The sequence below is a fragment of the Canis lupus genome, chromosome 19 (genome assembly GCF_048164855.1).
Source record: "Canis lupus baileyi chromosome 19, mCanLup2.hap1, whole genome shotgun sequence".
In the NCBI taxonomy this organism is placed as follows: Eukaryota; Metazoa; Chordata; class Mammalia; order Carnivora; family Canidae; genus Canis; species Canis lupus.
Window position 1 is genome coordinate 34,644,256 of NC_132856.1, and position 23,759 is coordinate 34,668,014.

Sequence of the window (23,759 nt, forward strand, 5' to 3'; positions counted from 1 at the left end):
TTTTTGAGTTTTATAAGTTCTTTTTTTATAATAAATTTATTTTTTATTGGTGTTCAATTTACCAACATACAGAATAACACCCAGTGCTCATCCCGTCAAGTGCCCCCCTCAGTGCCCATCACCCATTCACCCCCACCCCTGCCCTTCTCCCCTTCCACCACCCCTAGTTCATTTCCCAGAGTTAGGAGTCTTCATGTTCTGTCTCCCTTACTGATATTTCCTACCCATTTCTTCTCCCTTCCCTTCTATTCCCTTTCACTATTATTTATATTCCCCAAATGAATGAGACCATATAATGTTTGTCCTTCTCCGATTGACTTACTTCACTCAGCATAATACCCTCCAGTTCCATCCACGTCGAAGCAAATGGTGGGTATTTGTCATTTCTAATGGCTGAGTAATATTAATATATTTTGGATACTAGCCCTTTATCTGATATGTCATTTGCAAATATCTTCTATTCTGAAGGTTGCCTTTTAGTTTTGTTGATTATTTCCTTCATTGTGCAGAAGCTTTTTATCTTGATAAAGTCCCAAGAGTTTATTTTTGTTTTTGTTTCCCTTGCCTCAGGAGACATATTTAGTAAGAAGTTGTGACGGCCAGTGTCAAAGAGGTTACTGTCTATGTTCTTCTCTAGGATTTTGATAGTTACCTGTATCACATTTAGCTCTTCCCTCCATTTTTAATTTATTTTTGTTTATTATATAAGAAAGTGGTCAAGTTTCATTCTTTTGCATGTTGCTGTCCAGTTTTCCTAACACCGTTTATTGAAGAGATTGTCTTTTTTCCATTCTTTCCTGCTTTGTCAAAAATTAGTTGGCCATATAGCTGTGGATTCATTTGTGGATTTTCTATTCTGTCCCATTGATACATGTGTCTCTTTTTGTGCCAGTGCCATACTGTCTTCATCACTACAGCTATAGTATAACTTGAAGTCCACAACTGTGATGCCTCCTCCAGCTTTTCTTTTCTTTTTTAAGATTGCTTTGGCTATTTGGGGTCTTTTGTGGTTTCATACAAATTTTAGGATTGTTTTTTCTGGCTCTGTGAAAAATACTGATTATTTGTCTTTTAGAAAGGAAAGAAAAAATTTTAAAAAGCATTATCTGATAATAATTGATTAAAAAGATTTTTTTTTGTAGGCAAAGGAAAAGAGGATTTTATCCCTAGAAGTTGAAACAGAAAGACAATGTCTGAGAAAGTCAAACAACTTGGGACAAAAACTCTCCTTTCTGGAGTAACTCTTTTTAAAGATGATTTAATGCACTGTACTGAATATAAAAGGAACCTAAGACAGTCAGTACTATAACTGAGGAAAGCATGTCAGATTTTAAATATCTGAAACCATGAATTATTTGTTCTTGAACCCAAAGCCCTTACCATAATTACATAGAAAAATTTACCCTATAGATCTCAAATATATACCAGATAAAATTTGGAAACTTAGTTTTTCATAACCTGAGGAAATCCACTATAGGCTAGTGGATCTCTTATTTTAAATTTTTATCAAATAAATAGGTTTATTTTTATATTATGTTAATAGATGTCATTTATTAAGACTACCACAAAGACCATGCATTATATTGGAAAGAACACAGCTTACAGATTCACAAGATTCTCCTTGCGACATTGAACTAGTTTTGGAAATTTGAACAAAGTACTCCCAGAGACTGAATTTCCTCATTTCAAAAACAAATGACAATAAAACTCATTTAAAAGTAAATCTCTTCTTTCTTATAAAGATTAATCCTGATTTCTATGTGAAACACTTTGCATTTGTACAGATTGATGGTGATGTTTGTTATTTAAAATACATAATTTTAAAGAAATATCAACATCTATTTGTTTCCCTCACAATGTTTCTTATTATATTCTAGGCCTTTAATGATTGACCCTCAGGGTCAAGCTAATAAGTGGATCAAAAACTCTGAAAAAGAAAATCAGCTTAGTGTTATTAAGCTATCTGATTCAGACTATATGAGAACATTGGAAAATTGTATTCAATTTGGAACTCCACTTCTATTAGAAAATGTTGGCGAAGAACTGGACCCATCTTTGGAGCCTTTACTACTTAGACAAACTTTCAAGCAAGGTAGAAGTTAATTTATATTAGTTGGTAGAACTGAAAGATGTTTCAATGATCTTTGAGACAAGAAAACCACTACATAAATTCAAGGATAATGTTAATAACTCAGAACTTCTGTGTCATCGTTATGTGTGAAAGGAATTTAGAACGAAATGAATTTTGGTTGGATAATCTAAAATAAATATCTTGCCCTCTGTTCATTATGTTAACCTCTGTTATCTAGACTGCTCTTCAGTAGAGAACATAAAGAAGTTAAAGCCAGTTTGAAATCCCTTTGTCTTGTGACCATGGAGCTCACACAGCCCATTATTATGAATAGTAATGGTTAATGTGGACTAAACTTGACTTTAAGTTAAACAGTACCCACCTTACATCTTTCTACTTCAAAAATTTTATCTCTGCCAAACTCTAATACTTTATTTTTCTTTTCTTGGCTCTTAGTTTTTATTTAAATTCTAGTTAGTTAACATATAGTATAATATTGGTTTCAGGAGTAGAATTTAGTGATTCATCACTCATATATAACACCCAATGCTCATCACAGGGCCCTCCTTAATACCCATTACTCATTTTGCCCATCCTCAGTGCACATTTCTTCCAGCAATCCTCAGTTTGTTCTCTATAGTTAAGAGTCTCTTATGGTTTGCCTCTTTCTCTTTTTTCCCCCCTTTCCCTATGTTCATCCGTTCTGTTTCTTAAATTCCACATATGAGTGAAAGTATATGGTATTTATCTTTCTCTGACGTATTTTGCTTAGCGTAATATACTATAGCTCCAACCATATCATTGCAAGTGGTAAGATTTCATTCTTTTTGATGGCTGAGTAATACTCCATTATATATATATATACCACATCTTAATCCATTCATCAGTTGATAGACATTCGGACTCTTTCATAAACTGTAGTACTTTGAAGAGCTTAATTCATATACAAATAATCTTGGAATTATGATTGAAAATTGATGGAGGAGGAAAGATCAAAAGGAATCTTGATTTATAAGGCCCCTGACAACCAGAGAAAATGTCTTATGCCACCCCAGAATGAATGAGCCCTGCTGTGTAATTGCTTTCTTGCCTCTATGTCTGTGATTTTGTCATATCTCTATTCTATTTTAAATTACTTTAGGACCCTTTATTTGTAGCCTAGACACAGCCTTAATATAGAAGGAGGGGCTATACAACTCTGGCCTACTTATCATGCATTTGCTTTCTGAAATATAGGTGGCATTGATTGCATCAGACTTGGTGAGGTCACTATTGAGTATTCCTTTGATTTCAAGTTTTATATCACCACAAAACTGAGAAATCCACACTTTATGCCAGAACTGGCTACAAAGGTATCTTTGCTAAATTTCATGATAACTCCAGAAGGACTTGAAGATCAGTTACTAGGTATTGTTGTTGCAAAGGAGAGGTATGTATTTTCTTATATGCTTCCAGATGGTTTAGAGAGGAATATTTGTAGGCCATTAATACTTTTGTTGTGTGATTATTTCAAAAACTTATTAAATTTTACATTTTGTTATTATAAATTAAGTATATAGTCCTTTAAAATAACCATTCTTGGAGTGGCTAGATGGCTCAGTTGGTTAAGAATCCATCTCTTGATTTTGGCTCAGGTCATGATCTCAGGGTCTTGAGATCAAGGCCCATTTCAATCTCCATGTTGAGCATGGAGCCTGCTGAAGATTCTCTCACTCTCCGTCTACCGCTCCCCCCTACTCACATGCATGCTTGCTTCCTCTCTCTTAAGAAAAAAAAGTAAAATTGCCACTCTAAGAACAAGTGAGTTATAAGCCAACCATATTATATTTGACTCTTAGTATTAGTAGTAGGATCCAGGAGACATACCATGACTTCTGAGTTGTATCTGATTAAGGCAAAAAAGTTACACAGAAGAATATATACTGTAGACAAAATCAGAAATATGTTCAAAGACTTAAATGCAGGATATCAATGAAATATTTGAATAATACAGTGAAATAATAAAAGAATGATTTTTTATAATAAATTTATTTTTTATTGGTGTTCAATTTACCAACATACAGAATAACACCCAGTGCTCATCCCATCAATTGCCCCCCTCAGTGCCCGTCACCCATTCATCCCCACCCCCCCTCCCTCCTCCCCTTCCACCACCCCTAGTTCGTTTCCCAGAGTTAGGAGTCTTTATGTTCTGTCTCCCTTTCTGATATTTCCCACACATTTCTCCCTTCCCTTCTATTCCCTTTCACTATTATTTAAATTCCCCAAATGAATGAGAACATATAATGTTTGTCTTTCTATAAAAGAATGATTGATGAAATACTTAGATAAGAATGAAAAAGCAGGATACAAAATTATGCATGGTATGGATATTTTGTAAAAAAAATATAGTTAATGTATGAATGAATATATATATTTTTTTCTATATATATATATATATATATATATATATATATATATATATATATAAAATTAGGGAGGGAATATGCCAGAATGTTAGCAGTGATCATCTCTGAGGATGATAAGATCATGGGTAACTTATTTTTTCATTCTTTATATATTTTTCTATTACTAGCATGTGTTATTTTTTTAAAAGAGAAAATATATTAAGATATTTGATAGGGCTAGTAGTAAAGAATTGTTTCCTGATGGAAATCTTTGATTCCACTTGGAGCTTCACACAACATTATCAGTCTATTTCATGAAATCAAATTATAAGTGAAATTATGTAATCTATGAAGTGCCTTAGTTACTTCTAATATTTGAATCCTACTTGCATAGTATCCAAGATAGAACCAAGTCCTAACATTCTAAAACATCGTGAATTATGTTATTTTGAAGTCTTATACTGTCTTTGTGAAGATTGTAAGTGCCAGTTTTGTATTCTTCTTGAAAGGGCAATTGTATGACAAGTCTTCTTTTCTGTTCCTGTGGAAGACATACATAATGAAAATAACACTGAATATGACAAAACCAAGGAGTAGATAAAAAGTTGACTATTGTGTTTCTTCTCCAGTTCCTATCCTCACATAACCACCTCAGCCATATGGATAAATTTAACACATTCTTAGATTTACTGTGGTACATTTTACTGCCACATTTTACATACATGCAATTGATGATCATTTTTTTTGCTCAAATAATCATTCGTATGGAAATAACTTTTTTTCCTTAGGATAAACTTTGTGCTACATATCTTTGTGTTACATGTCTACAAAATTATTTCTCTACAAAATTGTGATATCTAATATTCAGATATGATTTTAGATAAACTACTCCAGATTTAGACTAAATGTTTCTCTATCTTTTTAGACCAGAGTTAGAAGAGGAACGAAATGCCCTTATTCTTCAGTCTGCAGCTAATAAGAAACAGCTAAAAGATATAGAGAAGAAAATTTTAGAAACACTATCATCTTCAGAAGGGAACATTTTAGAAGATGAAAGTGCAATTAAAGTCTTAGACTCTGCTAAAATGATGTCCAATGAGATAACAAAGAAACAGCAGGTGAAAAGAGAATCCTAGCAATCTTTTGATCCTTTTTCAGTTTGCTCCTAGTATAATTTGGGAGAAAGTTTGTTTGCAAGGAGCAGAAGCCTATTCAAATTAGCCCACATAAGAAAGATACAAGGGCAGCATAAGGAATATAGTCAATGATAATATAATAGTGTCTTATACTGACAGATGGTCTACACTTGTGGTGAACACAGCATAATGTATAAACTTGTCCAATCACTATGTCGCACACCTGAAACTAATGTAACATTGTGTGTCAACTATATTCAAAAAAGAAAAGAAAAGAAAAGAAAAGATACAAGGGGGCATTTTCCCAATTACAGAGGTATATACAGGCCTCAAGAATAATAGAAAGTTTCTATGCTCTTTGTGTAATATTGTGTAGTCTTCATCTGTGCCTCTCTGCTCCATAAGAAGGCTAGTTTCTCCTGTAAAACATTTGTATCTGGTCCTTGCATGGAGAAACCAAATTTGGTTCCATTACCTTTTATTAGCACTAGTGCCCAGTACCACTTGACTTCCGTTTTTGGGGCTCTTATAAGTTCTAATTCTCTAGTGGGAAAAATTGATTTAGCTAATCTTGCGTCCATTTCTATCTTTACCTCCTGATTGAGTCAGCTACAAATGAGATTATTCAGTATAAACATGATACACAACAGTCTGTGGATAGTGTGTCCAAAGGAGAAGTGGTTTGGATAAGTGCTTTATACCTTTTTCCTATAGAATAGCAATCTATCAGAAGGAGTTACCAGTTGAAGAACTTGTTATCTTGGAGAATTTTTTTCTTTGGGGGGTCAAATATTAAGACCCCTATTATGTCCAGAAAAGTTAAACATATGAGAAGCTACTTTTAATGTATAACACCATCAGCTAGGAAATATTTCTGAATATCTACTTTGCCAGACTTTGTGCTGGGTTCTGGTGCACATGTTGATACCTTAAACATACACATGTGCACATTCTCTATCTGACCTATTAAAATAAAAGAAGATGAGTGACTATAGTAGACACATGTCAGATTCAGGCAAAGTATAAGCAAAGATTGACAACTCTGGTATTCCCCAAACAAGAAACATAACCTTAAACTATTTTTCATTCTTTGTTATCCTCCCTCTCATCTTCCTCTTCCCTCCCTTCCTAGTTCTTTCCTTCCTTTTCCTTTCTTTCTTTACAACTTTTAGCATAATAATAAGTCTTTTCTTATAAACTCTTCCTCTATAATTATGTCATTGAGTTGGGGGCTATTTTTTAAATATAAACTTTATTATATAAAAAATAAATAATCCAGGATCCCTGGGTGGTGCAGCGGTTTGGCGCTTGCCTTTGGCCCAGGGTGCAATCCTGGAGACCTGGGATCGAATCCCACATCGGGCTCCCGGTGCATGGAGCCTGCTTCTCCCTCTGCCTGTGTCTTTGCCTCTCTCTCTCTCTCTCTCTCTCTCTCTCTCTCTCTGTGTGTGTGACTATCATAAATAAATAAAAAAGAAAGTAAAAAAATATGTAAAAAGCCTCAAAATTAAAAAAATAAATAAAATAAATAATCCAAAAACACATTTCCTATGTCTTAATCCTGATTTTTCTCTTCTTCTAGATTGCAGAAAAGACAGAACTCAAAATAGCAGAGTCTCGAGAAGGCTACAGACCCATTGCTAAACATTCATCAGTATTATTCTTCAGCATTGCAGACCTGGCTAACATTGATCCCATGTACCAGTACTCTCTCACCTGGTTTGTCAACCTTTATATCAACTCTATTCATGACAGGTAAACATTTTCTTGCTTCATTTATCCTCCCTCAGTTGGATTTTCACCATCCTTTCCATAAAAATATACATAACTTTTTTCTTTTAAAAAAAAAAAGATTTTATTTTTTTGCAAGAAAGAGAGAGAGAAAGAGCACGAGCAGGGGCAGAGGGAGAGAGGGAAAGCAGGCCCCCTGCTAGCAGGGAGACTGATGCAGGGCTCAATCCCAGGACCCTGGGATCCTGACCTAAGCTGAAAGCAGATGCTTAACGGACTAAGCCACCCAGGGACCCCATTAACTTGTTTCTTATTACGTAATATGTATTCATTACGGAACATTTAAAAATATGGAAAAGTTGAAGGGCACCTCTGTGGTACAGTCCATTAGGCATTTGACTCTTGGTTTCGACTCAGGTTGTGATTTCAGGGTTGTGAGGTTGAGCCCAGCATGGGGCTCTGCACTCAGCTGGGAGTCTGCTTGAGATTCCCTCTCTGCCTCTTCCTCTGCCCCTCCCGCCCATGCTCTCTCTTTCTCTAAAAAAAAATTAAATAAATCTTTTAAAAAATATATGGAAAAGTTGAAAGAAAAAGAGAAAGTCTCTTTTTTTATTCTAAGTTTTGTTTCACCCCTACTCAAGATGTAGGCATAGAAGGATTAGTTTTAGTCCTTCCCCCACCTCTTTTAAATATTTTAATATGGCACTTATCTTTGCTGGCAACTCCAGTACCTTTCTCCACCCTTGAGAACTCTAAAAAGTTTCAGTTCCAGGGTGCCTTGCTGGCTCAGTCAGTACAGCATGCAACTCTTGATCTCAGTTTGTGAGTTTGAGCTCCGCATTGGGTGTAGAGATTACTTTTAAAAATCTTAAGGAGTGCCTGAGTGTCTCAATCAGTTAAGCCTCTGCCTTCAGCTCAGGTCATGATCCCAGGATCCTGGGATTGACCCCATGTCCTGTTCCGTTTGGTGAGGAGTCTGCCTCTCCCTTTCCCTTTGCCTCTCCCCTTGCTTATGCTCTCTCACATGCTCTGTCTCTCTCTCTCTCTCAACTAAATAAATAAAACCTTTTAAAAAAGAAAATCGTAAATAAATAATATTTTTAAAAAGCTTCAGTCCTACACTTCTAATTATTTGCTAGATATTTTCACTTTAATCAATTAATAAATATACACAGATTTTGGAGTCAGACTGGAGTAAAGGATTAAGTCTCACTCCCACCATATACTAGCTATGTTGATACAGGCAACTCAGTTAACCTTTCTGTATGTAATTGCCTCAATTTTCCTTATCTATAAAATAGAGATAATAATAGTACCTACCTTTTAGAATTGTTATGAAAATTTAATATCTGTAAAGTGTTTATCACAATGTCTGCTATTTAGTAACTGCTATGTTTGTTAAGTAGAATAAAAGGATGATTTGAGCCTAGCATGTACAGTCTACATAGGCTCTTGGTAGAACAGTCTCTCCTGAGTGATTGAAATCCCTAAGCTTTCCCAGTTGGGATTTGGAATTTGAATTTATACAGTCCACACAATGGAGGAAATTCAAGGTGAGGAATTGACATAAATATCAATATCAAGTGTCAGCAAGGATGTAGAGTCATCAGAACCCTCATACACTACTGGCAGGATTGTAAAATCCTGGATTTTACAGGATTGCCACTTTGGAAATATTTTTAAATTCTCTGGATGGGATCCCTGGGTGGCGCAGCGGTTTGGCGCCTGCCTTTGGCCCAGGGCGCGATCCTGGAGACCCGGGATCGAATCCCACGTCGGGCTCCCGGTGCATGGAGCCTGCTTCTCCCTCTGCCTGTGTCTCTGCCTCTCTCTCTCTGTGACTATCATGAATAAATAAATAAAATCTTAAAAATAAATAAATAAATAAATAAATAAATAAATTCTCTGGAAAATTAAACATAGATTTGCTATATGAGGTAGTAATCAAAAAATCCAGTGATTCTTGGGGATACTTAAGAGAATTAAATGCATATGCATACACAGAAAATTATAGTATTTTTGGTACATGAAAAATATATATCTAAAAGTTACTTGATTAATTTTTTCTCCCTTCAGTACAATGATATTTATTCATGTGTAATATAGTTAGGTTCATATGTTGTTGGTTTAAGGGTTCTTTTGTATTTCATTTTAGAGTTTTCCCTTCATCCTTGTTGATTTTAATTTTACTATATTTTTGAGCACATACACATTAATATGATTCCAGAAGTTAATCCTATACAAAATGGTCTGCTCAGAGAAGTGTCACCATCCCCTATTCTTCCATCCCCTTTCCATGTGCCAAGATTGCTTTTTAAAATTAAATTAATTTTGAGATAAATGTAGAATCACATGCAGTTATAAGAAATAATATAGTGGGGGTCCCAGCTGGCTCATTCAATGGAGCATGCAACTCTTGATTCGGGAATGTGGGTTTGAGTTCCACTTTGGATGTAGAAATTACTTTAAAAAAATTAAAATCTTAAGAAAAGAAAAGAAATAATACAGTGATCTCCCATAATCTTTACCCAGTTTTCCCACTGGTGACATCTTCAAAACCTCTATAATAGTACAAGATCATAACCAGGATATTAATGTTGATACAATCAAGATAGGGAACACTTCCATCATAAGGATTCCCATGCTGCTCTTTTACAGCCATACCCACTTCTTTCCTATCCCTACTCTCTCCTCAACCTTTGACAACCACCAATCCATTCTTCATTTCTATAATCTCATCACTTCAAGAATGTAATATAAATGCAATCATATATAGCACATAACTTTTTAAAAAACGATTTAGTTTAGAGAAAGAGTGAGTGAGCATGAGCAGGGAGGGGGTGATAAAGGGAAAGAATCTTAAGCAGACTCCTCCTTCATTGGAGAGTCCTGTGTGGGGGCTTGATCCTGAGATCGTGACCTGAGCTACAATCAAGAGTTGGACCCTTAACTGACTGAGCCCCCAGGTGCCCCATATATGGCACATAACTTTTAAGGATTGGCTTTTTAAAAAATATTTTATTTATTTATTCATGAGAAACAGAGAGAGAGAGGCAGAGGGAGAAGCAGGCTCCATGCAGGGAGCCTGACATGGGGCTCGATCCTGGCTCTTCAGAATCACATCCTGGGCTGAAGGTGGTGCTAAACTGCTGAGCCACCCAGGTTGCCCAGGATTGTCTTTTTTAATCTCAATTCTTAATTCTCTGGGGATTCATTCAGATCGTTGTGTGTGTCAGTATATTGTTCCTTTTAATTGCTAAGAAATATTTCATGATATTGATATACTACAGCAAATCTGGTTACTTCCAGTTTTTAGCTATTATAAATAAAATTGCTATAAACATGCATGTACAGGTATTTGTGTGAACATAAGTTTTCATTTTGGGGATAAATGCCCAGAAGTGCAATTACTAGGTCATGTGGTACTTGCTTGTTTGTTTTTTTAAAAGTTGCTGCCAAACTTTCCCAGAATGGGTGTATCATCTTACATTCCTTTAAGTATTACTGAAAATTTTTTGAACTAAAAAAAAGAAAGTAATACATGATTATTGCAAAATTTTAAACATATAAGAGTATGTTTAAAAGAAGGAAAATATCAGCCAAAATCATACCCAGAATTAACCTTTTGTCCATATATTTTCTGACTTTTCACATATTTTTAAAAAATATATACATATTGATCTAGATTTGATGTTTCTTTGGAACAAAAACATTTCTTTATCTCTTACAGTTCCCTGCCCAACATAAATCTCACACTAATAAGGATTCAATATAGGTATCTTTTAATTAACTGATTGTTTTCAGTCATTTTGGAATGCAATAAGAAGTGTAGGGATCCCTGGGTGGTGCAGCGGTTTGGCGCCTGCCTTTGGCCCAGGGCGCGATCCTGGAGACCCGGGATCGAATCCCACGTTGGGCTCCTGGTGCATGGAGCCTGCTTCTCCCTCTGCCTGTGTCTCTGCCTCTCTCTCTCTCTCTCTCTGTGAGACTATCATAAATAAATAAAAATTAAAAAAAAAGAAGTGTAGAATTTTGAAAATAGAGACATGGTGTAAACCCTATTTCATTTTCTTATAGAATTATACTGTGTTTCTTTACATAAATTTACCAGGAGTTGCATACACATAAAACTATACAGGGAAGTTCCATGTAGTCTTCACTTGGTTTCTCCAGTGGTAACATTTTGCGTTACCATAGTACCATATCAAAGCCGGGAAATTCACAGAGCTTATTCAGATTTCACCAGAGTTTTTTTTTTTTTTCTTTTTTAAAGATTTTATTTATTTCTTTGAGAAGGTGGAGAGGGGGAAAGAAACTCAAGCAGACTCCATGGCTGAGCACAGAGCCACTGTGGGGCTCCATCCTACCACCTGAGATCAGGACCTTAGCCAAAACCAAGAGTTGGATGCTTAACCAACTTCATTGCCCAGGCGCCCCCAGATTTCACCAGTTTTATATGCACTCGTGTGTGTGTGTGTGTGTGTGTGTGTGTATTTTCATAATTAACAATGGATACTTACATGTTAATTCATATGGTACTTATTTTTTGTTAGCTTTGTTTGACTCAACATATTTGCTTGTTTTTCAACCTTTCAGTAACAAATCCAAAATTTTGGAAAAGCGCCTACGGTACTTAAATGACCACTTCACATACAACTTATATTGTAATATATGCCGATCACTATTTGAGAAGGACAAGCTGCTGTTTTCTTTTTTGTTATGTGCCAATCTTCTTCTGTAAGTTACTTGCTTTTTTTCTTTTATTTGTTTTAAAAAACTTGGCTGGGAAAACTAGGATGAGGATTTGATGAGGATGGCTTCTCACAAAAGGATGTTTTTGCTCTGCTTAAATCATGATCTTACCTATACATTTCTCTACAGTAGTATTGGTGTTTTGATGTTTATTAGATTTTTAAAATTTGGGTTACACATAAAAGTCCACCAAATATACACATACACTTTAATGGACTCTTAAAAAGCAAAAATCTATGTAACTACCAACTATGTGACTCTTGATCTCGGGGTCATGAGTTCAAGCCCCATGTTAGATGTAGAGGTTACTTAAAAAAAACAAACAAGAAATAGAGCCTTTTCAAATTGGTTTTTTCACTCAATAATATGCACTTAAAGTCTTTCCATGTTTTTTTCATGGCTTGATAGCTCACTTCTTTTTAGTACTAAATATTCCATTCTCTGGATGTACCACAGTTTATTCACCTACTGAAAGACATTCTGGTTGCTTCCAAGTTTTGAACTTTATGAATAAAACTGTTGTAAACATTTGCATATAGGTTTTTGTATGTACATAAGTTTTCAACTCTTTGCTTAAATACTAGAGAGTGTGATTGCTGATCATATGGCAAGAGTATGTTTAGTTTTGTAAAAATCCTGTCTTCTGAAGTAGCTATAACAATTTTGCATTCCACTAGCAAAGAGTAAGAGTTCCTCTTGCTCCACATCCTTGCCAACATTTGGTCTTGTCAGTGTTCTGGGTTTTGACCATTCTAATAGATGTGTAGTGTTACCTGATTTTAATTTGCAATTTGCTAATGACACATGATGTTTAGAATTTTTCCTTTGCTAATTTGCCATCTTTATATTTTCTTCAGTGATGCATCTGTTGGGTCTTTTGGCTACTTTTGAATCAGTTTAATTGTTCATTTTTTTATTGTTGTTTTGGGTGACAGTCTTTCAACAGGCCTTTTACAAATATTTTCTCCCAGTTTGTGGTGTGCCTTCTCATTCTTTTGACAGTGTCTTTGGCAGAGCAGAAATTTTAAATTTTAATGAAGTCCAACTTATCAATTCTTTCATGGCTCATGGTGTTGTATCTAAAAAATCACTGACAAAAAAATAAAAAATAAAAAACCATTGACATACCTAAGATCACCTAGATTTTCTCCTGTGTAATCTAGGAATTTTATGATTTTGCCTTTTACGTTTAGGTTCCTGATCCATTTTGAGTTAATTTTTGTGAAGAGTATCTAGATTCTTTTTTTTTTTTTTTGCATGGGGATATCCAGTTGTTCTAGCACCATTTGTTAAAAAGACTGTTCACTATACGGCCCTTGCTTCTTTGTCAAAGATCGGGTATATGGGTGTATTTCTGGACTCTTTATTCTGTATCACTGATCTGTATTTGTTCTTTTGTAGTATTGACTTAGATTTACAGTAAATCTTGTTAGAAGGGTAGTTCAGTCCTTGACTTTGTTCTTAAATATTATGTTGGCTATTCTGGGTCTTTTGAATCTTCATATAAATTGAACTTTATAGAAAATCAGTTTGTTGATATCCACAAAATTCTATTCTATTGACGTATTTGTCTATTTTTTTTTTACCAATACATTGTCTTGAAGTCCAGTAATCTCAGTTTTCCAGTTGTATTCTCCTTCAATATGTGATGAATATGTGTTGTGTTCTCCAAAACAATTGTTGCCTATTCTTGGTCTCTTGACCTTCCATATAAACATTAGAATCAGTCTGTCAATTATACACAAAATAACTTGCTGCAATCTTGAGTGAGATTGCATTAAATCTATAGATCAGATTGGGAAGAACTGACACCCTGACAATATCGATTGTTCCTCTTCATGAATGTCTCTTCATTTATTTAATTCTTTGATTTATTTCATCACATTTTTGTAGTTTTTCTCATATAGATCTTGTACATGATTTGTGAGATTTATACCTAAGTATTTCACTTTTTTGGGTGCCAGTGCAAATTGTATCCTGTTTTTAACTTCAAATTCCACTTGTTTGTCATTGCTATACAGGAAAGCAACTGACTTTTTGGATGTTGACGTTGCATCCTGCAACCTTGCTATAATTGGTTTCTTAGTTCTAGGAGTTTTTTGTCAATTCTTTTATATTTTTAGATTTTCTACGTAGACAAATATGTCATTTGCAAACAAAGGCAATTTAATTTTTTTCTTTCTAATCTATATGTTTTTTATTTCTTATTACACTAGCCAGGATTTTTAGTTGACAAGTGGTGAAAAGGGACATTCTTGTTTTGTTCTTGGTCTTAGTGGGAAAGTTTCTACTTTCTCATATTGAAGTATGATGTTGACCATAGGCTTTTTGGGAATGTTCTTTATCAAGTTGAGGATGTTTCCCTCTATACTTGTTTTGCTTAGAATTTTGATCATGAAAGGGTATTGGATTTTGTCAAATGCCTTTTCTGCATCTACTGATAGATGTGCTTTTTCTTCTTTAGTTGCTTGATGTGATAGATAACATTAATTGATTTTTGAATGTTGAAACAGCCTTACACACCTGAGGTAAATATCACTGTTTTGGTGTGTTAATCTTTTTATACATTGTTTGATTCAATTTGCTAATATTTTGTTAAGAATTTTTGTATCCATGTTCTTGAGAGATATTGGTCTGTAGTTTTCTTATACTATCTACTGTCTAGTTTTGGTATTAGGGTAACACTGGATTTGTAGAATAATTAGAGAAGTATTTCTTCTGCTATTTTCTGGAAGAGACTGTAAGGAATTGGTAGAATTTCTTCTTATAAGTTTGGTAGAATTCTCCAAAAACCCATCTTAGTGTGGTTCTTTCTGTTTTGGAAGGCTAATAATTATTGACTCAATTTTTTAATAGATATAGTTATGGACTGCATAGTTGTATCTGCCCCAAATTCATATGTTGATATGCTAACTTCCAGTATGACTGTATTTAGAGATGAGGCCTCTAAGGAAGTAACCAGGTTAAATAAGGTCATAAAAGTATGTTCTTCATCTGATAGAATTAATGACCTTAAAAAAAGAGAGAGCTAGCAGAGTACTCTCTCTCTCCATATGCACATAGAAGAAAGGTCATGTGACAATACAGTGAGAAGTTGGCCGTCTACAAGCCAGGAAAAGAGGGCTCATCAAAAACCCAAATCAGCCAGAACTTTGATCCAAACTTCTATCTTCCAGAACTCTGAGAAAATAAATTAGCATTATTTATTCAACTGAGCCTATTGTTGTTTTTTTAAAGATTTTATTTGTTTGTTTGTTTGTTTGTTTATTCATGAGAGACACAGAGAGAGAGAGAGAGAGGCAGAGACATAGAGGGAAAAGCTGGCTCCCCATGGGGAGCCCAATGCGGGACTCGATCTTAGGATCCCGGGATCATGACCTGAGCTGAAGGCAGATGCTCAACCACTGAGCCACCCAGGCATCCCTTCCTGTTATATTTTGTTAAGGCAGCATAAGTACAATAACACAAAGTCTATTCAGATTACCTGTTTCCCCTTGTGTAAATTTGGGCAGATTATATCTTCCAATGAATTGATCCATTTCAGCTAGGTTATCAGATCTGAGGACATAGCATTCATAATATTGTTTTTTATCTTTTTAATGTCAAAGGAATTAATAGTGATGGCCCTTCTTTCATTTCTGATATTTGTAATTTGTATATTTATTTCCTTAGTTATCCTGGCTAGAGGTTAACCATTTTATTGATCTTTTCAAAGAACCAGATTTCAGTTTCTTTTTTTTTTGTATATTTTTTATTGGAGTTTGATTTGCCAACATATAGTATAACATACAGTGCTCATTCCGTCAAGTGCCCCTTTCAGTGCCCATCATCCAGTCACCCCATCCCACCACCCACCTCCCCTTCCATTACCCCTTGTTCATTTCCCAGAGTTAGGAGTCTCTCATGTTCTGTCACCCTCTATATTTCCCACTCATTTTCTCTCCTTTCCCCTTTAATCCATTTCACTATTTTTTATATTCCCCAAAAGAATGAAACCATATAATGCTTGTCCTTCTCTGACTGACTTACTTCACTTAGTATAATACCCTCCAGTTCTATCCACATCGAAGCAAATGGTGGGTATTCATCGTTTCTGATGGCTGAGTGACATTCCATTGTATATATAGACCACAGCTTCTTTATCCATTCATCTTCCAATGGACATCAAGGCTCCTTCCACAGTTTGGCTATTGTGGACATTGCTGCTATAAACATTGGGGTGCAGGTGTCCTGCCATTTCTCTGCATCTGTATCTTTGGGTAAATCCCCAGCAGTGCAATTGCTGGGTTGTAGAGTAGCTCTATTTTTAACTCTTGGAGGAAGCTCCACACTGTTTTTCCAGAGTGGCTGTACCAGTTCACATTCCCACCCACAGTGCAAGAGTGTTCCCCTTTCTCCACATCCTCTCCAACATTTGTGGTTTCCTGCCTTGTTAATTTTCACCATTCTCACTGGTGTGAGGTGGTATCTCATTGTGGGTTTGATTTGTATTTCCCTGATGGCAAGTGATGCAGAGCATTTTCTCATGGGCTTTTTGGCCATGTGTATGTCTTCTTTGGTGAAATTTCTGTTCATGTCTTTTGCCCATTTCATGATTGGACTGTTTATTTCTTTGCTGTTGAGTTTAATAAGTTCTTTATAGATCTTGGAAACTAGCCCTTTATCTGATATGTCATTTGCAAATATCTTCTCCCATTCTGTAGGCTGTCTTTTAGTTTTGTTGACTGTTTCTTTTGCTGTGCAGAAGCTTTTTATGTTGATCAAGTCCCAATAGTTCATTTTTGCTTTTGTTTCTCTTGCCTTCATAGATGTATCTTGCAAGAAGTTACTATGGCCAAGTTCAAAAAGGGTGTTGCCTGTGTTCTTCTCTAGGATTTTCATGGATTCTTGTCTCACATTTAGACCTTTCATCCGTTTTGAGTTTATCTTTGTGCGTGGTGTAAGAGAATGGTCTAGTTTCTTTCTTCTGCATGTGGATGTCCAATTTTCCCAGCACCATTTATTGAAGAGACTGTCCTTTTTCCTGCCTTGTCGAATATTAGTTGACCATAGAGTTGAGGGCCCATTTCTGGGTTCTCTATTCTGTTCCATTGATCTATGTGTCTGTGTTTGTGCCAGTACCACACTGTATTGATGCTCATAGCTTTGTAGTACAACTTGAAATCTGGTATTGTGATGCCCCCAGATATGGTTTTCTTTTTCAATATTCCCCTGGCTATTCGGGGTCTTTTCTGATTCCATACAAATCTTAATATTATTTGTTCCAACTCTCTGAAGAAAGTCCATGGCATTTTGATAGGGATTGCATTAAATGTGTAAATTGCCCTGGGTAGCATTGACATTTTCACAATATTAATTCTTCTAATCCATGAGCATAGAATATTTTTCCATCTCTTTGTGTCTTCCTCAGTTTCTTTCAGAAGTGTTCTGTAGTTTTTAGGGTTTAGATCCTTTACCTCTTTGGTTAGGTTTATTCCTAGGTATCTTATGCTTTTGGGTGCAATTGTAAATGGGATTGATTTCTTAATTTTTCTTTCTTCAGTCTCATTGTTAGTGTGTAGAAATGCCACTGATTTCTGTGCATTGATTTTATATCCTGATACATTGCTGGATTGCTGTATGAGTTCTAGCAATCTTGGGATGGAGTCTTTTGGGTTTTCTACGTACAGTATCACGTCATCTGCAAAGAGGGAGAGTTTGACTTCTTTACCAATTTGAATGCCTTTTATTTCTTTTTGTTGTCTGATTGCTGAGGCTAGGACTTCTAGTACTATTTTGAATAGCAGTGGTGATAGTAGACATCCCTGTCATGTTTCTGATCTTAGAGGAAAAGCTTTCAGTGTTTCTCCATTGAGAATGATATTTGCTGTGGGCTTTTCATAGATGGCTTTTAAGATGCTGAGGAATATTCCCTCTATCCCTATACTCTGAAGAGTTTTGATCAGGAATGGATGCTGTATTTTGTCAAATGATTTCTCTGCATCTATTGAGAAGATCATATGGTTCTTGTTTTTTCTCTTGTTGATATGATCTATCACGATGATTGTTTTATGAGTGTTGAACCAACCTTGCATACTGGGGATAAATCCCACTTGGTCATTGTGAATAATCTCAATGTACTGTTGGATCCTATTAGATAGTATCTTGTTGAGAATTTTTGCATCTGTGTTCATCAGAGATATTGGTCTATAATTCTCCTTTTTGGTGGAGTCTTTGTCTGGTTTTGGAATTAAGGTAATGCTGGCCTCATAAAATGAGTTTGGAAGTATTCCATCCCTTTCTATCTTTTAAAACAGCTTTAATAGAATAGGTATTATTTCTTCTTTAGATGTTTGATAGAATTCCCCTGGGAAGCCATCTGGCCCTGGACTTTTTTTTTTTTTTTTTTTAGATTTTATTTATTTATTTACTCATAGAGACACAGAGAGAGAGTCAGAGACACACGCAGAGGGAGAAACAGGCTCCATGCAGGGAGCCTGACATGAGACTCGATCCTGGGTCTCTGGGATCATGACCCAGACCGAAGGCAGTGCTAAACCACTGAGCCACCTGGGCTGCCCTGGCCCTGGACTTTTGTGTCGTGGGAGTTTTTTGAGGACTGCTTCAATTTCCTCCCTGGTTATTGGCCTGTTCAAGTTTTCTATTTCTTCCTGTTCCCATTTTGGTATTTTGTGGTTTTCCAGAAATGCGCCCATTTCTTCTAGATTGCCTAATTTATTGGCATATAGCTGCTCATAATATGTTTTTAAAATCGTTTGTATTTCCTTGGTGTTGGTTGTGATCGTTCCTTTTTCACTCATGATTTTATTAATTTGGGTCTTTTACCTTTCTTTTTAATAAAGCTGGCTAATGTTTTGTCTATCTTATTAATTATTTCAAAGAACCAACTCCTCGTTTTGTTGATCTGTTCTACAGTTCTTCTGGTCTCTATTTCATTGAATTCTGCTCGAATCTTTATTAACTCTCTTCTTCTGCTTGGTGTAGGTTTATGTGCTGTTTTTTCTCCAGTTCCTTTAGGTGCGAGGTTAGCTTCTGTATTTGAGTTTTTTCCAATTTTTTGAGGGATCTTGTATTGTGATGTATTTCCCTCTTAGGACTGCTTTTGCTGTATGCCAAAGATTTTGAAAGGTTGTATCTTCATGTTCTTTAGTTTCCATGAATCATTTTAATTCTTCTCTAATTTCCTGATTGACCCTTTCATCTTTTAGTAGGATGCTCTTTAACCTCCACATGTTTGAGTTTCTTCCAAATTTCTTCTTGTGATTGGGTTCAAGTTTCAAAGCATTATGGTCTGAAAATATGCAGGGGACGATCCCAATCTTTTGGTATCAGTTGTGATTTGTGACTCGGGATGTGGTCTATTCTGGAGAAATTTCCATGTGCACTTGAGAAAAATGTGTATTCGGTTGCACTCGGATGCAAAGTTCTGTATAAATCTGTGAAATCCATCTGGTCCAGTGTATCATTTAAAGCTCTTGTTTCTTTGGTGATGTGTGCTTAGAAGATATGTCATTTGCAGAAAGTGCCATGTTGAAGTCTCCTATTATTAGTGTATTATTATCTAAGTATGTCTTTACTTTTGTTATTAATTGATATACTTGGCAGCTCCCACACTAGGGTTATAAATATTCATAATTGTTAGGTCTTCTTGTTGGAGAGTCCCTTTAAATATGATATAGCATCCCTCTTCATCTCTTACTACAGTCTGGGATAAACTTTAACTTATCTGATATGAGGATTGCTACCCCAGCTTTCTTTTTAGGACCATTTGAATGGTAAATGGTTCTCCAACTTTTCATTTTCAGGTTGTAGGTGTCCTTAGGTCTAAAATGAGTCTCTTGTAGACAGCAAATAGATGGGTTTTGCTTTTTTATCCAGTCTGAAACCCTGGGTCTTTTGATGGGCTCATTAAGCCCATTCATGTTCAGAGTTACTATTGAAAGATATGAATTTAGTGTCATCGTAATACCTATTTAGTCCCTGTTTTTGTGGATTATTTCTTTGGGCTTCCTCTTTCTTTTATAGGTTCCCCCTTAATATTTCTTGCAGAGCTGGTTTGGTGGTCACATATTCTTTCTGTTTCTGCCTATCTTGGAAGCTCTTTATCTCTCCTATTCTGAATGAGAGCCTTGCTGGATATAGTATTCTTGGCTGCATGTTCTTCTCATTTAGTACCCTGAATATATCCTGCCAGCCCTGTCTGGCCTGCCAGGTCTCTGTGGAAAGATCTGCTGTTAATCTATTCTTTTTCTCCATTAAAGTTAGGGAAATCTTGTCTCTTGTTGCTTTAAGGATTTTCCCTATCTTTGGAATTTGCAAGTTTCACTATTAAATGTCAAGGTATTGAACGGTTTTTATTGATTTTGGGAGGGACCTCTCTATCTCCTGGATCTGAATGCCTGTTTCCCTCACCAAATTAGGGAAGTTCTCAGCTATGATTTGTTCAAATATGCTTTCTGGCCCTCTGGCCCTCTCTGGAACCCCAATAATAGGTAGATTTTTTTTTCTTCTGAGGCTTTTATTTCCCTTAACCTTTCCCCATGGTCTTTTAATTGTTTTTCTCTTTTTTCCTCAGCTTCCTTCCTTGCCATCAACTTGTCTTCCATGTCACTCACTCTTTCTTCTACCTCTTTAACCCTCATCATTAGGGCCTCCAGTTTGGATTACATCTCATTTAATTGATTTTTAATTTTGGCCTGATTAGATCTAAATTCTGCAGTCATGAAGTCTCTTGATTCCTTTATGCTTTTTTTCCAGAGCTACCAGTAGCTTTCTAATTGTGCTTCTGAATTGGCTTTCTATCATTGAATTGTAATCCAAATTCTGTAACTCTGTGGCAGAGAGTAGATTCTTTCTTTTGCAGTGAGTTCTTCTTTCGAGTCATTTTGCTCAGTGCAGATTGGCTGTATGAGTGGGCTGAGTCAAGAATATCAACCGTGACCTAAGCAAATTACACCCTAGATGATTCTGATGAGGTCAGAGGCCAGAAATTGAAAACAAAGATCAGAACAAAATAAAACAAAAGGACCACTAAAATGAAAAACAAAGTTTAAAAAAAGTAGTAAAAAAATAAAAGGCCAAGAATCCCAAAGAAGAAGAGAAAAAGAAAAGCGGGGGGGGGGGGGGCGCTGGGAGATGGTGGTGGTGATGAAATTGTAGTGGATGGTGATGAAGTTGTAGTAGAAGGAGAATGTAGTCTGAGGGGTTCTAGAGGGTGATCCTCTTGGTTTTGAGTATATTAAGTTCTGTATGTTAGAAGATGCTCAGTCCCAGATTTATATAAACCAGAAATACTTGTAGAAAGCCCTAACATTGACCACAAAAACATAGAGGGGTGCAGAATGGGAATGAGGAATCTCACAGAACGAACCAGCACGGTGTATCACTTGATTCTGGGTGCATACTGGTCATTTTTAGAAGGTATTAACTTCCACCATTGTAGAACAAAATGAGGCAAACAAAAAACACAAAACATACAAACAAAAAACATATCTTGTATATCTCCCAAAATTGAGTATGTTGTAGGGTATCTAGAAGTGGAAAATATATCTAGACCTGTAATTGTAGAAGTATGAAAGTCAAAAATAAAGAATCTTAAAAATGAAGAGGTGGTAAAATATTGTAGTTAAGGTGGGAAAAGAGAAAAAAATGGAAATTTACAGTCTGGTATAAAAATGGGTTGTACTGGAAAAAGGAAGAAAAAACAATAGGAGGGGTACCCTCTAGTTCTATGTACTGTAAATCCCTCGACTTCCCCTGGAGCTTCCCAGCACTGCTCCGTCAAGAACTTGCTCTTCCCCTGTCCTTCCAGCTGGTCTTCTGGGGGAGGGAGGGCCTGCTGTGATGATTCTCAGGTGTGTGAGCCTGGGGGAGCTGCGCAGCCCCCTGCCAGGTGCACGGCTCAGTGGGAGCTGTTTATCCTGTGAGGCCCCTGTTCCCTGGCGGCCCGCCTCTCCCAGGCACAGGGTGACACCAGGAGGAACAACCACACTGGCGGCAGGCAGGCCTCCAGTCCTGGAGTCAGCTCCCCCAGTAACTACCTCAGTCTCCCAATCCGCACTGGCCTGGATGCTCCGGGGGCGGGGGGCGCTGACCTGCACAGCCCGCAGGGCGCCCAGCGGCAGGAGCATCCTCGCTGTCCTGTGCGCTCCCGGCCTCTGCCTGTCCCGGGGGGAGCGCAGGATCCTGGGCTGTGTCCCCCGGTGCCCTGGGCTCCGGGGCCTCTGCTGCTGGAATCACACTCCCGGGCCAGCGGCTCCCTAAGGCAGCAGGGCGCAGCCCCCTCCGCGCGGAGCCCCCACCTGAGCTGCTCCCCAGGCCCCGCCCGGCGCTCCAGCCCTTTACCGCGCTGGGCCCGCGGGGTGGGCGCGCTCCCCGGGGCGCACCTCCTCTACTGGGGACCCCGGGAGACTGGAGGCCCCGCTGCCCCTCCTGCGCTTCGGCCCGGCTTCCCTGCTGAGCGCCTTTCCGTGGGGAAGAATCCGGTGCGGATTTTTAAAGTTCCTGCTTCTCCGGGGTGGGGCTTTCCTGTCCCCAGGCTCTCCACCCGGCTTTAGCCTGGCTCCCCTCCACCCCCCGCCACTTGATTCTTTTTTATACCTGCATGGAGCCTGCTTCTCCTTCTGCCTGTGTCTCTGCTTCTCTCTCTCCCTCTCTGTCTCTCATGAATAAATAAATAAAATCTTTTTTAAAAATTCCACATGAGTGAGATCATATAATTGTTTTTCTCTGATTGACTTATTTTGCTTAGCATAATACCCTCTAGTTCCATCCACGTTCATTGCAAATGGCAAATTTTCGTTTTTTTCATGGCTGAGTAGTATTCTAAAATTTTTTTTTTTTTTTGTAGACAACATATAGTTAGATCTTATTTTTGCATCCACTCTGACAGGCTATGTCTTTTCATTGATGTAATGAAACCATTTACATTTAAATTGATTATTGATGTAGATGGATTAATATCTACCATATGTGTTATCGTTTTCTATTCATTGCCATTGTTGTTTTGTGTTTCTCATTTTTGTGTGTGTGTTTCTCATTCTTTACAAGTTAAAATCGGTATGTAACATTATATAAGTTTTAGATGTATATTATAATTCAACATCTGCATTCATTGCCAAGTGATTATTTCCAAAAATCTCGTTACCATCCATCACCATACATTTGACCCCCTTCCCCCATACAAAAAACTCCCTTCCCTCTGATAATCACCAATCTATTCTTTGTATCTCTGAGTTTGTTTCGTTTTGCTTATTTGTTTATTTTTATATTCCACATATGAGTGAAATTGTACTGTTTTTTATGTTTCTCCTTCTGACTAATTTTACTTAATATAATACCCTCAAGTTCCATCCATGTTGTCACAAATGACAAGATATCATTCCTTATATGTCTGAGACTGACATTTAGGTTGTTTCCATATCTTGGCTATTGTAAATAATCCCCCCATAAACATTGAGGTGCATGTATCATTTCAAATGAGTGTTTTCATATTTTTCAGATAAATACCAAAAGTGAAATAGCTGGGTTGTATTGTATTCTATTCTTAACTTTTTGAGGAATCTCTATACTATTTTCCATAGTGCCCACCAATTTATATTCCACCAATAGGGTGCAGGAGTTCCCTTTTTTCCACATCCTCTTAAATACTTTTTTGTCTTTTTTATTATGGCCATTCTAACT

General features: G+C 36.7%; 1 protein-coding gene across 4 annotated transcripts in view; it reads left to right on the top strand.

Annotated features, from left to right (window-relative positions):
* Nucleotides 1–23,759, top strand: part of DNAH12 (dynein axonemal heavy chain 12) — a 203,784-nt gene that overhangs the window by 142,542 nt on the left and 37,483 nt on the right. For 3 of the 4 annotated variants that reach the window (XR_012011905.1, XM_072785760.1, XM_072785758.1), the window contains exons 56-60: nucleotides 1,878–2,092; nucleotides 3,308–3,500; nucleotides 5,384–5,576; nucleotides 7,177–7,349; nucleotides 11,922–12,062. Coding sequence is in view for 3 of the 4 variants with exons in the window: in XM_072785760.1 (XP_072641861.1) it covers nucleotides 1,878–2,092; nucleotides 3,308–3,500; nucleotides 5,384–5,576; nucleotides 7,177–7,349; nucleotides 11,922–12,062 (915 nt within the window). In the remaining variant the exon portion in view is untranslated. The remainder of the gene's footprint in view (nucleotides 1–1,877; nucleotides 2,093–3,307; nucleotides 3,501–5,383; nucleotides 5,577–7,176; nucleotides 7,350–11,921; nucleotides 12,063–23,759) is intronic. The other variant, XM_072785759.1, reaches the window with a different exon arrangement.